General features: G+C 41.9%; 2 protein-coding genes across 4 annotated transcripts in view; one reads left to right on the top strand and one right to left on the bottom strand.

The window, feature by feature from the left end:
- The first annotated feature begins 546 nt into the window (after positions 1 to 546).
- On the top strand, positions 547 to 11,030 carry TAF11 (TATA-box binding protein associated factor 11). 3 transcript variants are annotated; one of them, XM_030803320.1, is made up of 6 exons: positions 547 to 843; positions 5,706 to 5,854; positions 7,766 to 7,792; positions 8,423 to 8,510; positions 8,739 to 8,835; positions 10,093 to 11,029. In XM_030803320.1, exons 1-6 carry the CDS (start codon positions 673 to 675, stop codon positions 10,221 to 10,223), a joined length of 663 nt encoding a protein of 220 aa, XP_030659180.1. In that variant the 5' UTR covers positions 547 to 672; the 3' UTR covers positions 10,224 to 11,029. The 3 variants fall into 3 exon arrangements, with proteins under 3 accessions (XP_030659180.1, XP_003278873.1, XP_003278874.1); XM_003278825.1 differs by lacking the exon at positions 7,766 to 7,792 and having other exon boundaries at positions 10,093 to 11,030; XM_003278826.2 differs by lacking the exons at positions 7,766 to 7,792; positions 8,739 to 8,835 and having other exon boundaries at positions 10,093 to 10,149.
- Positions 11,031 to 11,291: 261 nt separating this feature from the next.
- Positions 11,292 to 16,813, bottom strand: part of UHRF1BP1 (UHRF1 binding protein 1) — an 85,720-nt gene continuing 80,198 nt past the window's right edge. Inside the window, exon 21 of the mRNA XM_003278823.4 lies at positions 11,292 to 16,488. Coding sequence (XP_003278871.2) covers positions 16,363 to 16,488 — 126 coding nt within the window. The 3' untranslated portion in view covers positions 11,292 to 16,362. The remainder of the gene's footprint in view (positions 16,489 to 16,813) is intronic.

The following is a 16,813-nucleotide window of genomic DNA, read 5'->3' as shown; positions in this document are numbered from 1 at the left end:
TAACTGGGTAGAAACTGTGTGTGTTTTGTTCCCCAGTACTAGCACTGTTTCTAAATCGAAGTACGTAGTCAATAGTTGTGGATGAATAAATGAATTGGATAAATTCTGCTCAAGCTATATGACTTTTCGTTGTTAAGGTGCTTGCGGAATGGAGGGGAAATGCTAGCAATTCTATGTACACACAGGCCCGCGGTTTCGGGCCAGTTGAAATATACAAGGTTGAGTCCTTGCCTGAAAGTTTACCAATCCCGGGTAGCCCCATTCCACGACACCGCCATACAACGGAACTGAGTTTTCTCCCAGTCCCCCAACTTTACTCTGAGGGGTTAACGAAGGGATTAACTGACATTGCATTTTTAGACAGGCGAAAAGGAAAAAGTTATTTAGTAAACAAAACTGCGCTCCTTCACAAGTGCTGGTTTCCCAGCGAGGAGGATCCATAGTCTGAACTCTACGTCCAATTTTCCCGCTTCCCACTGTCGCCAAACCAAAGTTAAAATGAGTCCTCTAGTTCTCTACGCGCGCCTCAAAATGACCCCTCAGGAGAGAGGTAGGGGTGATGTCATCGCTGCGCGACGACAGGAAGTAAGATCCTGGCATGTGCAGCTCGGGGTTCCGAGCTTCTGCCTCAGACGTTTCCGCGATCTCTTCTCCCTTCCAATCCTATCCGTGATGGACGATGCCCACGAGTCGCCCTCCGACAAAGGTGGAGAGACAGGGGAGTCGGATGAGACGGCCGCTGCGCCCGGGGACCCGGGGGCTACCGACACGGATGGAATCCCAGAGGAAACTGACGGAGACGCAGATGCGGACTTGAAAGAAGCTGCAGCGGAGGAAGGCGAGGTAGGAAGAGATGTATTGATAAGGCTGAAGGAATACCCAGAGATTGTGTTACTGGCTGCTCGCCGGGCTTCTGGTTAGTCCCTCCCAAGTTACGAGAACTCGAACTCACCAGAATTCCCTCCAGATCGTTAATCTTGAGGGGGAAGAGAAGGGACGACCAAACAAAACTCCAGTGCTGGTTCGGTTCCAGAGGCTCAAGCACTGTGTAAATATTTTTAGTCTTGTCTTTAGGGATTAAAGCTACTTCTAAGGGAGTTTTAGTAGCCCGTTGGCTTTGGTGGTGAGGAAATTGGGATCCAATGTCACACTGAGACGTAGTGCAAGAGCTAAAACCCAGGATTCGTAGCACCCCTTTCACCGCAATATGGTTCCTCTTAGATGTTAAGACAACAATCGTGTTCAACTTAACCTGTAACTCTATAAAAGAGTCGCCCGGGCTGGAGTACAATGGGGCGATCTCTGGCCCACTGCAACCTCCACCTCCCGGGTTCACGCGATTCTCCTGCTTCAGCCTCCCGAGTAGCTGGGATTACAGGCGCACACCACCATGCCCAGCTAATTTTTGTATTTTTAGTAGAGACGGGGTTTTACCATGTTGGCCAGGCTGGTCTGGAACTCCTGACCTCGTGATCCGCCCGCCTCGGCCTCTCGAAGTGCCAGGATTACAGGCTTGAGCCACCGCACCCGGTGATCAGGGACCCATCAATTGGGTCTGGTGTTTTTATACTACAGAGAGTTCAGCAGTGTTGCCTAGCTGAGCATCGGTCAGGACCAGAAACTCATCGTTCTCAGGATTACACTTCTAGAAGTAGAATCTTGGGGTCTTAGAGCTAGAAGGGATTTAAGAGATCGTGGGTGGGCCGGGCGCGCTGGCCACGCTTGTAATCCCAGCACTTTGGGAGGCCGAGGCGGGCGGATCACGAGGTCAGGAGATCGAGACCACGGTGAAACCCTGTCTCTAATAAAAATACAAAAAAATTAGCCGGGCGTGGTGGCGGGCGCCTGTAGTCCCAGCTACTCGGAGAGGCTGAGGCAGGAGAATGGCGTGAACCCGGGAGGCGGAGCTTGCAGTGAGCCGAGATCGCGCCACTGCACTCCAGCCTGGGCGACAGAGCGAGACTCCGTCTCAAACAAAAAAAAAAGAGAGAGAGATCGTGGGTGAACAGTAGATTAGATGGAAATAGGCTTTCTGAGCATCAAGTTTAGAAAAAAGAAAATTTGGCTGGGCGTAGTGGCTCACGCCTGTAATCCCAGCGCTTTGGGAAGCGGAGGTGGGTGGATCGCCTGAGGTCAGGAGTTTGAGACCAGCCTGGCCAACATGGCGAAACCCCGTCTCTACTAAAAATACAAAAATTAGCTGGGCATGGTGGTGGGCGCCTGTAATCCTGGCTACTTAGGAGGCTGAGGCACAAGAATCGCTTGAACCTGAGAGGCGGAGGTTGCAGTGAGCCGAGATCGCACCACTGCACTCCAGCTTGGGTACCAGAGACTCCGTCTCGAAAAAAAAAAAAGAAAGAAAGAAAAAGGAAAAGAGAACATTTGACAAAAGTATTTTAAGGCAGGTTTTTTTTTTTTTTTGAGACCCAGTCTCACTCTGTCGCCGAGGCTGCAGTGTGCAGTGGCGTGATCTTGGCTCACTGCGAGCTCCTTTAAGGCAGTTTTTGTTTGTTTGTTGAGACAAGATCTCACTCTGTCACCCAGCCTGGAGTGCAGTGGCACAGTCTCTGCCTCCTGGGCTCAAGCAATCCTCTTATCCCAGCCTCCCCAGTAACTGGGACTGCAGGCATGCTGCACCACGCTCAGCTAAAGTTTTTGTTTTGTTTTGTTTCGTTTTTGAGACGGAGTCTCGCTCTGTTGCCCAGGCTGGAGTGCAATGGCGCAATCTCGGCTCACTGCAACCTCTGCCTCTCAGGCTCAAGCGATTCTCCTGCCTCAGCCTCCCCAGTAGCTGGGATTACAGGCACGTGCCACCGCGCCCAGCTAATTTTTGTATTTTTAGTAGAGCTGAGATTTCACAAGTTTCACAAGTTGCCCAGGCTGGTCTTGAACTCCTGACCTCATGATCCATCTGCCTCGGCCTCCCAAAGTGCTGGGATTATAGGCATGAGCCACCGCACCCGGCCAGCTAAAGGTTTTTTAAATATTGTTTTGGTAGAGACAAGGTCTCATTATGTTGCCCAGTCTAGTCTCCAACTCGTTGGGCTCAAGCAATCCTCCCGCCTCAGCCTCCCAAAGTGCTAAGATTACAGTTGGGAGCCACCATGCCTGGCCAAGAAGGAAACTTTAAAACAGGTGTCAAGGACAGCAAAGATTTGAATAATTAGCTTAGTACACAGAGAGCTCACTACATATCTAAATTTGCACCGAACAGAGGATAAAATTATGTTGTTTCTGAAACACTTTTAAAAATTGATCATGTACCAGACCACAAAGAAAAATATGAATTCTTAAAAGTAGAAATCATAACAGGCCACATCTTGTTAATGCAATGCATTAAACTTGAAATTAACTACAAAAAGCTTCTCCCCCACCAAAAAAGAACTAACTCCCTGGAAATTTTAAACTATTTTTTACATAGCCTTCAGACTAAAGAAATTAATAGAACACTTTATCAAATTATATGGGATTGGCCAAAGCTTTATTTAAAGAAAAATATGTAGCCTTACATATTTTTATTAACAACCAGAAGATATTGCAAATAAGCACCTAACTCAAGAAACCAGAAAAAGGGCCTAGTGGAGTGGGTCACGCCTGCAGATCTAGCTACCCAGCAGGCTGACACAAGAGGATCACTTGAGGCTTCAGTGAGCTATGATCCAGCCTGGGCAACAGAGCGAGTCGGGGGCGGGAACAAACAGATAAAGAACAAAATAAATCAGAAGAATGTAGGAACAAGGAGTTAATAAGGATAGAAGTAGACACTAATGAATTAGCACACTAAAAAACATAAATGATAAAATTAAAACCTGATTATTTAAAATGTAAATGTATAACATTACAAAATATGAAAGGTTATAGGCACTAATATGGAGATCTTTAAAGTTATAAAGACATTTAATGTTCAAGTTTAGGCCAAATAAATGTGAAAATCTGACAAAAATAGGTGATTTTTTTAAAGGAAAATACAAACCACCAAACTTGAAGCACAAAGAAGTTAGAAAATTTGTATAAATCAGTAACTAAAAAGAAATTGAAAAGATTGTCAAAGATAGACTACCTTCATCCCACCTATTCCTTTATGAGTTTAAATTTGAATTCCTCTTTAGGGACAAGTTAAATCTCATTAATGAGTTTTATAGTATACTTAAGATTCTACATTAAGTCAGAGGGGGTGAAGTTTGGATTTGATTTTTATTATTAAACAGCCAGTTTTTTAAGTTCAGGGGTACATGTGCAGGATGTGCAGGTTTTGTTACATAAGTAAATGTGTGTCATAGGGGTTTGCTGTATAGATTATTTCATCACCCAGGTATTAAGCCTAGTATCCATTAGTTATTTTTCCTTATCCTTTCCCTCCTGCCACCCTTCACCCTTCCATATACCCCAGTGTGTGTTCCCCTCTATGTGTCCGTGTGTTGTCATCATTTAGTTCCCACTTATTAGTGAGAACATGCAGTATTTGGTTTTCTGTTCCCACATTAGTTTGCTATAGATAATGGTCTCCAGCTCCATCCATGTCCCTGCAAAGGACATGATCTCCTTTTTTATGGCTGTATAGTATTTCATGGTGTATACTGGAAAATACGTTTTCTTTATCCAGTCTATCATTGATGGGCATTTAGGTTGATTCCATGTCTTTGCTATTGTGAATAGCACTGCAGTGAACATAAGTGTGGATGTGTCTTTATAATAGAACAATTTATATTCCTTTGGGTGTATACCCAGTAATGGGATTGCTGGGTCAAATGGTAATTCTGTCTTTAGGTCTTTAAGGAATTGTCACACTGCCTTCCTCAATGGTGAACTGATTTATACTCCAACCAAGAGTTTAAAAGCTTTCCTTTGCCTCCACAACCTTGCCAGTATCTGTTATTTTTTGACTTTTGAATAATAGCCATTCTGACTGATATGAGATGGTATCTTATTATGGTTTTGATTTGCATTTCTCTAATCAGTGATGCTGAGCTTTTTTTCATGATTTTTGGCCACAGGTATGTCTTCTTTTGAGAAGTGTCTTTGCCTACTTTTAAATGGGGTTTAAACAGCCATTTATTAAACATCCAGCATAAGTAAAATTGTGTTAAATGCTGATGGGGGGAGATATAAATAATAAGAGACAAACCTATCTTCAAAAAGACTAGTAATGTGAAATAAACATTTGCATGAAACAGTAGGATTGAAGAATAAGAACAAAAGAGCACTACATGTGAGAAGCTCACTTGAAAGTCCCAAATTGAAATAAACACTGTTTTGATGAGAAGGGGCCTCCTTTTTAATATTCTTTCTATATGGAATTATCAGCAGTAAAGAGATCTATAGATCTGGAAGCAGAAGAGCTGGCTGGATGGAGGGGACTTTGCTGACATCCCCTCTAAAGAATAAGGTCAGAAAAGTGGGCCCAGGGGGAGAGTGGTTTTCATGATCCTTGGCATTTCATTACCCTTGTAAACAGATACTGGAGCTGTGCTCATAGCCAAACTGGAAAACTAGATTATTTAGCAGGTTTCCTTTCCATGGCTGAGCCATAATCTTCCCTTAGGAGAGATACTGTATCTTATCCTTGATGGTACAGTCAGTGCCTAGAACTGAAAAACTACTCAGTAAATGGATTTGTTGTTTTGTAATAAGGATGATGTCTTCTTACTTTGCCCAAGCCTGGAAAGTAGGCCAAATATATAATAGAGTTTCTTTCATCTTCCCAGCTCAAGAGTCAGGATGTCTCAGATTTAACAACAGTTGAAAGGGAAGACTCATCATTACTTACTCCTGCAGCCAAAAAACTGAAAATAGATACCAAAGAAAAGAAAGAGAAAAAGCAGAAAGTAGATGAAGATGAGATTCAGAAGATGCAGTAAGTCACTTTCTTATCATTCCCCATTTCGAGGCTGTCACTTGACCACACAAATTTAATAAATTTTTCTTGGTGTTTAAATTTTCTTTTATAAGCTCAAAAGAAAATAAAACAATTAATACATTATGGCGGGCATGGTGGCTCACGCCTGTAATCCCAACACTTCAGAAGGCCAAGGTGGGAGGATTTCTTGAGGCCCAAGTTTGAGACCAGCCTGGGCAACATAGTGAAACCCTTTCTCTAATGTTATATTATGTTATGTTATTTTTTTAATTTTTTAATTTTTTTTTTGAGATAGAGTCTCACTGTTTCACCCAGGCTGGAGTGCAATGGTGTGATCTCGGCTCACTGCAGCCTCCGCCTCCTGAGTTCAAACGATTCTCATGCCTCAGCCTCCCAAGTAGCTGGGACTACAGACATGCACCGCCATGCCCAGCTAATTTTTGTATTTTTAGTAGAGACAGGGTTTCACTATGCTGGCCAGGCTGGTCTTGAACTCGACCTCAGGTGATCTGCCCACCTCGGCCTCCCAAAGAGCTAGGATTACAGGCATGAGCCACTGCGCCCGGACTCTATTTTTTTTTTTTTTTTTTTTTTTTTGAGACGGAGTTTCACTCTCGTTGCTCAGGCTGGAGTGCAGTGGTGCGATCTCTGCTCACTGCAACCTCTGCCTTCTGGTTTCAAGCGATTCTCCTGCCTCAGCCTCCCAGGTAGCTGGGACTACAGGCTCCCGCCACCATGCCCGGCTTATTTTTGTATTTTTAGTAGATACAGGGTTTTGCCATGTTGGCCAGGTGGGTCTCGAACTCCTGACTTCATGATCCGCCCACCTTGGCCTCCCAAAATGCTGGGATTACAGGTGTGAGCCACCGTGCCCGGCCAAAAACAATATTTTCAAACAATTATGTTACAGCATAGAAAATATAAATAAATGAAAAGAAGGCCGGGATCAGTGACTCACGCCTGTAATCCCAGCACTTTGGGAGGCTGAGGCTGGCGGATCACTTGAGGTCAGGAGTTCGGGACCAGCCTGGCCAACATGGTGAAACCCCGTCTCTACTAAAATTACAAAAAATTAGCCGGGCGTCGTGGTGGGTGCCTGTAGTCCCAGCTACTCGGGAGACTGAGGTAGAAGAATCACTTGAACCCAGGAGGCAGAGGTTGCAGTGAGCCAAGACTGCGCCACTGCACTCTAGCCTGGGCGACAGAGCCAGATGCTGTCTCAAAAAAAAAAATAGATAAGAAGGAAAAATAATCACCTTACCACAGAGATATATCTTGCTTATATTAAAAGTTTCAAGATAGTTTCTATACATATATATCTATAAATTTTTTTTTCACAAATGTCAAACACTGTTTTGTAGCCTATTTTTCACATTAGATATGGTGAATGTTTTCCATGTCACTAATTAAACATCTAGGTCATAGTTTTCTTAAAAATAGAAATAGCTTTATTACATGTTCTGATTGTAACAGTAGTATGGGCTCATTGCAAATAATTCAGAGAATACAGAAATACAGAAAAAAATTACCCATAAACTCACCACACAGAGTTCACTCTAACTATATAATTGGGTATAATGTTTGAGTATGTACCTTTTCAAAGTTTTTTTTAGATGTTTGATATGTATAGCTAAATATTTTCATGTCAGTAAATATGCTCATAAATCATCATTTTTAATGGCTACATTGTATCCCATTATGTTGTTGAACTATAATTTAACCAATCCCTATAGTGGTTCTGGTTGGGTATTTTTACTTTTGACATTATAATGAGGATCTTTGGACATATCTTTGCATACTTGTCCATTACTTTCTAAGATAAACTCCTAGAGGTGTAATTGCTAATTCAAATAGTATGAACATTTTCAAAGGCTTTTCATATGTATTTCCAAATTTCTCTCCAAAAAGGTGTTCCAGTTCACTCTGCCAGCATGTGTGAGTTTGTGTCCCATATTCTAATACCATTCTTTTTTAATAGTGGTCTGATTTATTAAAAATGTTATCTATGAAAATAATATTTTCTTAGTTAATAATGAAGGTTGTTTCCCCCATGTTGATTGACCATTGGTATTTTGGTAAATTTCCTGTTCATATACTTTGTTCATTTTCAAAAATTGATATGGCCCCTTTATTCACTTGAAAGAATTATACATTAGGAGTATTAACTGTTTCCACATATTTTGCAGATATTTCCCCTAAATCTGTTAATGTTGAAAACTACTGGTTTGATTATAAATTTGTATATTAAATTTTTACCATCAGTGTGAAATTCAGTAAGGTAGACTTATGGAGATAGTGTCTAATGCTGAAAACAGTCTGTGTAGTATGATACAGTGACCCAGTGTTATTCTTTTTGTTAACAGGTAAGAAAAGAAGTTTTTATTTTATGTTTTCTCAAATTCCTTTGGAGTAGAAGTGTTTTATCTTCATTCCTTAAGGCACCAAGCCTAATGCCATTGACCCCTTAAGAATTCATTTTTTAATTGTCTGAGACTTTTATTGACTTAATAATATCTTGTGTATTCATTCATGTAAGTTAACTTAGTTACCTGGATCTTTGTTTAGAATCCTGGTTTCTTCTTTTTCTGAGGAGCAGCTGAACCGTTATGAAATGTATCGCCGCTCAGCTTTCCCTAAGGCAGCCATCAAAAGGGTAAGGATGGACTACCACACTTCATCTCCATCATGTTTTAGAACTGAACTCAAGAGCCATGTCCATTGGCATTTGAAGTGAGGTGTTAGACAAGTCAGTGGATTATTTAGGTGGGAAAAAAAAGAATGCACTTCAGTTATCTTACCTTTTTCTGTGAATTACTTGGTACTGTGTTCCAAAGCCAATCTTTGACTATTGTAATCACAGAGTCTTTGTCCTTCTTTCAAGCTGATCCAGTCCATCACTGGCACCTCTGTGTCTCAGAATGTTGTTATTGCTATGTCTGGTATTTCCAAGGTTTTCGTCGGGGAGGTGGTAGAAGAAGGTGAGTAGTGTTGGTTACAAATACTGGATTGTACCTGTGGTGGTCTTATTTTTAAGAATATCTATACACAGGAGCTTATTAAAGCACCTGTGGGAGTTCTCATTTGCACTTGAAGTTGACCAAGTGGGGAGTTCTGTATTTAGGAGAACATGACCATTATTCCTTGCAAGTTTCAATAACAGATGGCAAGGAACCATCTGGGAAATCCCCTCCCTGATTCCTTTCCTCAGCCCAGGGTGACAGAAGTAGACTTTGTATTTTCTGCAGTGGACTTTGCTCATTTCTGCTGCCAAAAGAAAAGATACAAGAAAAGCAATCACAGGGGTGACCTGTGTGGGATGGTGAGTTGTCCCTAATGTTGTGATCCCTGGGAACTGCCTGCCCCCTTTATTGAGTAAAAAGCCTGGCTGTTTCCCATTGCTACTCTAGCTGGTGAAATATATATATATATATATTTTTAAGCAGGAGATATATACTTTTAAATTATTATTATTTTTTTAGACAGGGTCTTGCTCTGTCGCCCAGGCTGGAGTGCAGTGTGTGATCTTTATTTTTTTTTTTAATATTTTTTATTTTTCCTTTTACAAATCACAAATTAAGATGGTGTACAAAATGAGATGGTAACAGTGGTGTGATCATAGCTCACTACAACCTCAAACTCCTGGGCTCAAAGGGTCCTCCTGCCTCAGCCTCCCAAGTAGCTGGGACTGTAGGCACACACTACCACACCTGGCTAATTTTTAATTTTATTTTTATGTAGTTATTTGAGACAGGGTCTCACTCTGTCACCCAGGCTGGAGTGCCTTGATCATGCGATCACAGCTCACTGCAACAGTGAGCTCCTGGGCTCGGGTGATTCTCCTGCCTCAGCCTGAGTAGCTGAGACCACAAGTGCGCACCACCACCCCTGGCTAATTTTTTGGTTCTTGTAGAGACAAGGTTTTGCCATGTTGCCCAGGTTGGTCTCGAACTCCTAGGCTCAAGCAATCCTCCCACCTTGGCCTCCCTAACTGCTGGGATTATAGGCATGAGCCACAGCATATGGCCTATAGGAAATATATTTTAAACTGTTGTCTATGATAAAGCCTGTTATGAGATGTTATACTAAAACTAATATTCTCTTAAAAAGGAAAAATGTCTTGGTTTATTTCCTTAGCAAGCTTAAGAAAAGTTAACGAGAATTACAGGACTCAAAAGGATTATGTAATTAGTAAATTATTGTGTGATAATCAGACTTTCTCCTTACCCTCTGTTTAGCACTGGATGTGTGTGAGAAGTGGGGAGAAATGCCGCCACTACAACCCAAACATATGAGGGAAGCCGTTAGAAGGTTAAAGTCAAAAGGACAGATCCCTAACTCAAAGCACAAAAAAATCATCTTCTTCTAGACCAAAGTCTAGAAAGGCCTATATTACTGATGGAAGAAGTATTGGTTCCAGACTTCCTAGAAGACTGTCTGCATTGGTGCTTTAGTATCTCAGGCCTCCAAGGATTCCATGATGATTTTAATGTCTTTCTCAAAACTCTGATATTTGTCACACCTAGAAAGTATGTAGCCTGATTGATACTTGCCTTGACTAAATTTTGGGACCTCTTGGGGCATTTTGAATTATTTAACTGTCTTGACCAGTTGGAAGAAGATGTGTGGGCCGTAAGCATCTTCTGGACAGGGAAACTCTTTCAGAGAGAAAACCTTTCCAAGAGAGTTTTGTTTTGGTTTGGTTTGGTTTGGTTTGAGATTGGGTCTTGCTCTATCACCTAGGCTGGAGTGCAGCGGCATGACTGCAGCCTTGAACTCCTGGGCTTAAGTGACCCTTCCGCCTCAGTCTCCTAAGTAGCTAGGACTACAGGCACACACTACTGTGCCGAGCTAACTTATTTTTTTTATGGAGATGGGGTCTTGCTTTGTTGCCCAGGCTGGTCGTGAACTCCTGGCTTCAAGCAATCCTCCTGCCTCAGCCTCCTAAAGTGCCGAGGGCTTTAATGGTTTCACATTGAAGCCTGAAGTTGCTAAGACTTAGGTTGTTTCTTACATCTGGTTTTAAGTAGATGAAACAACCAGAAACTTTGACTTGTGATACTCTACCATGAAGGATGCTGTGATGGCAAGAATAGCGGAATAATTGGTGCTTGTAAACATTTAAGATTCTCCTGTGGATTTTGGTGAGTGATCATTAAACTGTTTTCCAACTTGCCCTAGGTGTATTCATTTTCTATCTAGCTGGTTGGAATGGGAAGTTGATCATTCTTTTTTGGTGTTCCAATACAACTGGTTTTGGCTATTTTGTGAAAATTTGAGCTCTTTTTCTAGTAGAACCATTAAAATTTTATCTCATAAAAGAGTACTTCAAGCACTGTTAAAAAGTGTAATAATTTTCCCCCCAAGACTGAGATGAAAATAAACAATATAAAAGCCCATATATTTCAGATTCTTATCAACAGATATACAACAATCATTATGGTTTAATACATTTAATTTTTTTTTCAGGTGGTTCACAGAACCAGTACACTCAAAGTTTGACTAGATATTGCAACATTAAAATTTCCCCAATACTGACAAGGATTCTAGTTCATCAGATACATTCTCATTGTTTTCCTCAAATAGAGGTGAATGAAGTGACCTTTTATTGACAGTGATTAGCAGTAATAAGGCTACTGTATGTAATTGGCATCCCCAAGAATTCTTTCCTCACTACCATTCAGTGTCATAGGGAGAAAGATTTTGAAGCTGTTCTCTTGTGAAGCTTTCCTGAGCATGTCTTAGTAAAGATTCTAATTCTGTTTAGCACCCTCAGTGGGGGAAACAGAATTAGATACTAAAAGTATCTCACATTAAAACCCATGGCCTTAAACATGTACTTAGCCAACGGAGAAGACACTTCAGTGGGGCATTCCACGAATAAATGCTTTAAGACTCAGGCTAAATCTTGACCAAAAATTAATACACTGACAAAAAAGATACTTTCTCAGCTCTACCAGGAATTTTTTTAGAAGTCACAGGAACTATATCTATTGCAATTAGAGATACTGAATAAGGCTTAAACTTAATAACAAGTGAGGAAGATCAAATCCCAAGTCTGGCCACTTAGCAAAGCCTCATTGTTAAAGGTTATCCAAGAGTGTTTCCCCTTGTGCCATGGGGAAAATAATCCCCATTCAATAGCTACTACCTATACCTACCCAGAGGTGCATGGGAATATTCCTATTCTGACAGAAGGTAGGGAAGCGACTAGGTAAAGGCCTTAGTCTCTGAAAGGATAGCGCTTCACACCAGATTCTCTCTGAAACCCTTAGTAATGACTACGATAAATCATGAGGCAATGACACACCTTTTACTGTTCTCAGATAACAAGATGTCTTCGAACTAACTTGTGTACCAAAGTTCAGTTGTTTCCATAGTTTTATGATTTTACTATAACTGATTTTAGAAGTTTAGGCAAATATTAAGAGAGAAAAAAAAGCTAGGGTAAAGGTTTGGAATAAAAAGTTCCCATATTACTATGGCAATATTTCAAACTACCTTCTTTCCACTACCACCCATCCCCCAACCCATTTACCACTAAGGGGAAAGTAATCTAAGTGAGTTAAATGGAAGCTTTTAAGTTACAGGGGTATGTGAGGGGTGGTGTTTATCCCTTGTATATTGCATACACGGGAGCCATTCCTTTCAGAACCATAAAAAGCGGACATAAAGGTTGAGGTCCATGGCAAAATGAGGGTCAGATGAAATACATGGTAAAGAGCAGCCATCATGTGAATACAACCCACCTGTTTTATATCAGGAAAACTAGATTAATTATTCCAGTGAGTTGAAAACAGAATTTGGGATTGATAGCCATCCTTGCAGCCCAGTTAAAGACAGGATTTAAACTCTAGTCCATACACACTAAAGCATAACCCCAGCACATGCATGTAAACAGGAAATGTAGACAATCACAGATAATACAGTTGTAAATGCTTCACAGCTGAATTGGTAATGTGCAGTGGTTGAAGTCTTTGAGGGACAGTGGTGCTATCTCTCCAGACATTTTCTTGAGGTATTGTTATTTCTTGTTCCAAGTCTTGTAGCTCTAAGGTAGAAATCATAAGCAGTCCAAAAGGGCTGACACTGCTACTTTTTCCTGCATATATTCCTTTACACTTAATCCTGAGGACTACCACCACTTCACATTTCTTCATTATGAACAGGAATATGAAATTAGGCAAGCTGATTTCTACTAAAATCTCATGGGATAATATCCCCTATCACATTTCCTGAGGGAGAATTTTAAGACACAAAGGCCAAAGCTGCCACATAAGGAAAGCCAGAAATTCTAAGGCTCCATTTGTCCCATGGACAAGAGCTCTGGACTCCTTTAGAGAGCCCAGAGACCTAACTGAGCTCCAGCCATTAGAAGGTTAGCCTTGGTACTTACTGGATAGGTTTTTACTCCCACCCCACAAGCACAAGTGTAGGTAAAGGTATACCAAGAAATGCCTATTCGACAGTTTCTTTGCATGGAGGGATGCCAGAAGTATATGGTGGGTGAGGGGAGGAAGGGATGAGAAGAGAATCAGAGTATGATTTTAAACCAATTCAGGTGAGCCTAAGGTGGAATAATTATATTTTCCAGCTACCAGATCTCCTTCCTCCCCCTTCAAGAACATTAGAGATGCCATACTTAAGACCAGTGATCCATTCAGATCAACATTCTGCCTTTGAAAGAGGCACTAAGGAGTAGTTTGTCGAGGGACACAGTTACTCTCTCAGTTGTATATTACCAAGCAGCCCTACTTTTCTATAATTCCTTGTAGAAGGCCGTCATGCAAGGATTCCTCATAAACCTGCACCCATGTATAGTTTCTGGTGGCATCCCTTCTTAAAGACAATGAGCTCCTTACATTTCTGATTTGCTATGAGAAGTGCTTTCTTTACTAAGACTATGAGATAGAGCCCTAGAGCTAGTAGTACAGGACCAGGTCCTTGCTTTTGACTGGATATTTGATCTAACTCCCCTCTGCTTTCATCTTTGCAGGATAGTCTATATTTTAAAGATGTGTCCTCATATGGATATACCTCCATCCCCTGATAATTTTGGCTGTTCTCTGGACCTTTCCTCCCTTTATCATATATCTTGTAAATAAGGTCACTAGAAACACAGATAATCCGATCAAGACATATCCATGGTTTTGTAAAAGGTGCTGTTCTCTATTATCTCCAAAAGCCCTTCCTGATGATGCCCAAAGGGCAGTTAGGCTTTTGGCCACAGCAGCACGTTGATCTCTCCTCCCCCTCAGCAATACTTGTTTCTTTCCTGAGTTCTAACAGTGTTCAGGCATATCAGTTGATAATTCTTCCATAAGTACATTTCCTTATATTATGTTGAACCTCACCTGTCAGTTTTCTGAGTATTCTCAGCCCTGCTTATTGTAACCCTTCTGTGGTTTTGTGTGTTTGTTTTGAGACGGAGTCTCACTCTGTTGCCAGGCTGGAGTGCAATGGCGTGATCTCGGCTCACTGCAACCTCTGCCTCCCGGGTTCAAGCGATTCTCCTGCTTCAGCCTCCCGAGTAGCTGGAACTACAGGCACCCGCCACCACACCCAGCTCATTTTTGTATTTTTAGTGGAGACAGAGTTTCACCATGTTGGCCAGGATAGTCTCGATCTCCTAAACTCATGATCTCACCGCCTCGGCCTCCCAAAGTGCTGGGATTACAGGCGTGAGCCGCTGTGCCCGACCGGTTTTGTGTTTTTTAAACCTCTTCTAGTCTACCTTTCACTGCCTGGAAGTAGTGACATTTTATTTCACTGTAAAATCCTACTTTCAGGTCATTTATAAAAATTTTAAATAAGGTTGAACCAAGCATCAAGCCTTAGGTAACTTCCCATTAGCATTTTCTCCAGAAAGATGTTTCTTTTTTCCTAAGTCTCTATTTCTGAAGCATGAAAAATTCCCACCATCCCACAGTAACTGGTGTTTCAAAAATTGCCTTAGTAAAGAAACTTAACAAAAGTCTGAACAAATTGGGTCCTGTTCCTTGGTGAATACATTTTTTTTTCTAGTCAAATGAAGTGTTGAGAGTGGAGAAGGAACAAAGAAATCTATGATTGGTTGTGATCAATTAGTTGTAAACACCACTGCAATTACACGTTTCTTTTTAACCTCATCAAACTAGAGTATGCAAGTCAAGCATAAGTTCCCATAGAAGAAACCTTTTCACCTTTCCTTCAGTATGGAAAGGTGAATGGTCGAGACTTTAGTAACATCACTAAATTACTATTTTACCATCTTGCCAAGTAAAGGTAAGTTAGCAGATGAACGTCTGTCCAATCAACACAGCTTCAAGCGTATCACAGGGCAGTATGAATGAAGGGATAGTGTTGGAGAAGAATTCAAAGGAAAGAAAGGGGGAAATAGCTCTTTTCTAGGGCAGGGGGCAAAACCTAGCTGGGATGAGGGATTTTTGTGTTTTTTTTACTTGAGTCAAAATACATGATTTTTAAAAGCCACAGTGATGGAGGGAAGTGAGAGGCAACAGGTTGAGTTGTTTATGTAAAAGTTTAAAACACATTTTCAGCTCCCAAACCACCGAGTGCTGAGGAGAGAACTAGTAAGGTCACAGAGCTGGGAAAGCAGATGTGCCAGGGACCCCAGGGAGACAGAAGAGCCACTCAGCACAGCTGGGAAAGACTAGCAGGACTCCAGGAGGACAACAGCGGGCTCAGAAGCAAGCTCCCCCACTGACCCCTGGCCTATCATGCCACCAACCTAGCTCAGAGTCAGAAATTTTTTCTAGATTTAAATTTCAAGGAAGTTATATTATAGAGGGGAAAGATTAAATGACTGAGCCACTACTGTTGTTTACTTTCTACCACAGCACCACAATGATGAAAGTATAACAGAAAGGAAGCTTAACCTGGAAAAATCTGATTGTGTTATCAGCCAAATTGCTATGATCTTGGTTCCTTTTCCCAAAAAGGCAGAGTCCAGGTCTCCCTTATTCTTGTGCCTCTCCTGCCCCCTTCCCCCACACTCCTCTGCTGGGCTATTTCCTGTTCCACTCCACTACCATGGCCAAAGCTCAAGTCATGGACTTTTCAGGTCTGCTATGGAAAGCTCTGGGACATGGAATCTTTGGTGGCTCTGTGGGTGACCAAGGAAGTGGGTACTGTTGCTTGTTCACACAGGCTTGTGAAGGAAGCAAATGTCCCTGCCATGAAACCATGAGGTGAAATGGCCCTACAGTGTTGAGAAGATTCCACCTACTACACAGAGGGCCAAAAGGCTTTATACAGGCAAGACATGATGCTTGTGCCACACACAGGGCAAGCCCCAGTTTCCTGGGATACAGTCATGCTTTGCCCTTGTCCTCAGTCCAGGTAAGAACAGCTAGTGGAAAGCACACCCACACAAGTGAAGTGAGTGCTCCCCAGTCCCTCTGGCATCCGTAGTGACTTATTCAGCACTGGACAGTGCCCTCTGTCCTAGGTGGTGCTATTGCTGGTGATAGCCTCTCTCCTTGGCACAGATGGCTGAGCCACTGGTTTCAGAGCTCAAAGAAGGGGTTATATTTCCTAATCTCCTGAAGAAGTTTTTCTTTATCCTGGTTGGCATTGGCCAATGCTTGTTTAGTTTCTATAAGTTCTTTTTGTAGGATAGGCAGTTCTTTCACCTGAGGAACAATAAGTAGTTAACAGTTAAATATGGTAATACCATCTTGCAACAACAGCCAGTAAAGGGAACAGGGAGGAAGAGTTCAAGGAGAAAAATCCACAAGTTAGGTCAATGATTAAGATAACTATATCTTTTCTAAGACCTTGATTCCGTCTTCATAGTTCATTGGCAGGTGCAGTATGTCCTCAGCAACCATTCATCTCCAGCTCCTGACATTTATCCTCTAGTCAGCACTTCTAGAAGCCGCTGCTAGGTGACAGGAACCCAAAACACCCACATGCAGGCAGCACATGCAACCTTTTGGCCCCCAGCCCCGGGTTTTA

Source organism: Nomascus leucogenys, chromosome 22a (genome assembly GCF_006542625.1).
Source record: "Nomascus leucogenys isolate Asia chromosome 22a, Asia_NLE_v1, whole genome shotgun sequence".
NCBI classification, from domain to species: Eukaryota; Metazoa; Chordata; class Mammalia; order Primates; family Hylobatidae; genus Nomascus; species Nomascus leucogenys.
Note: the sequence above shows the minus strand (reverse complement) of the source record. Positions and strands in the feature narration are given on the sequence as shown.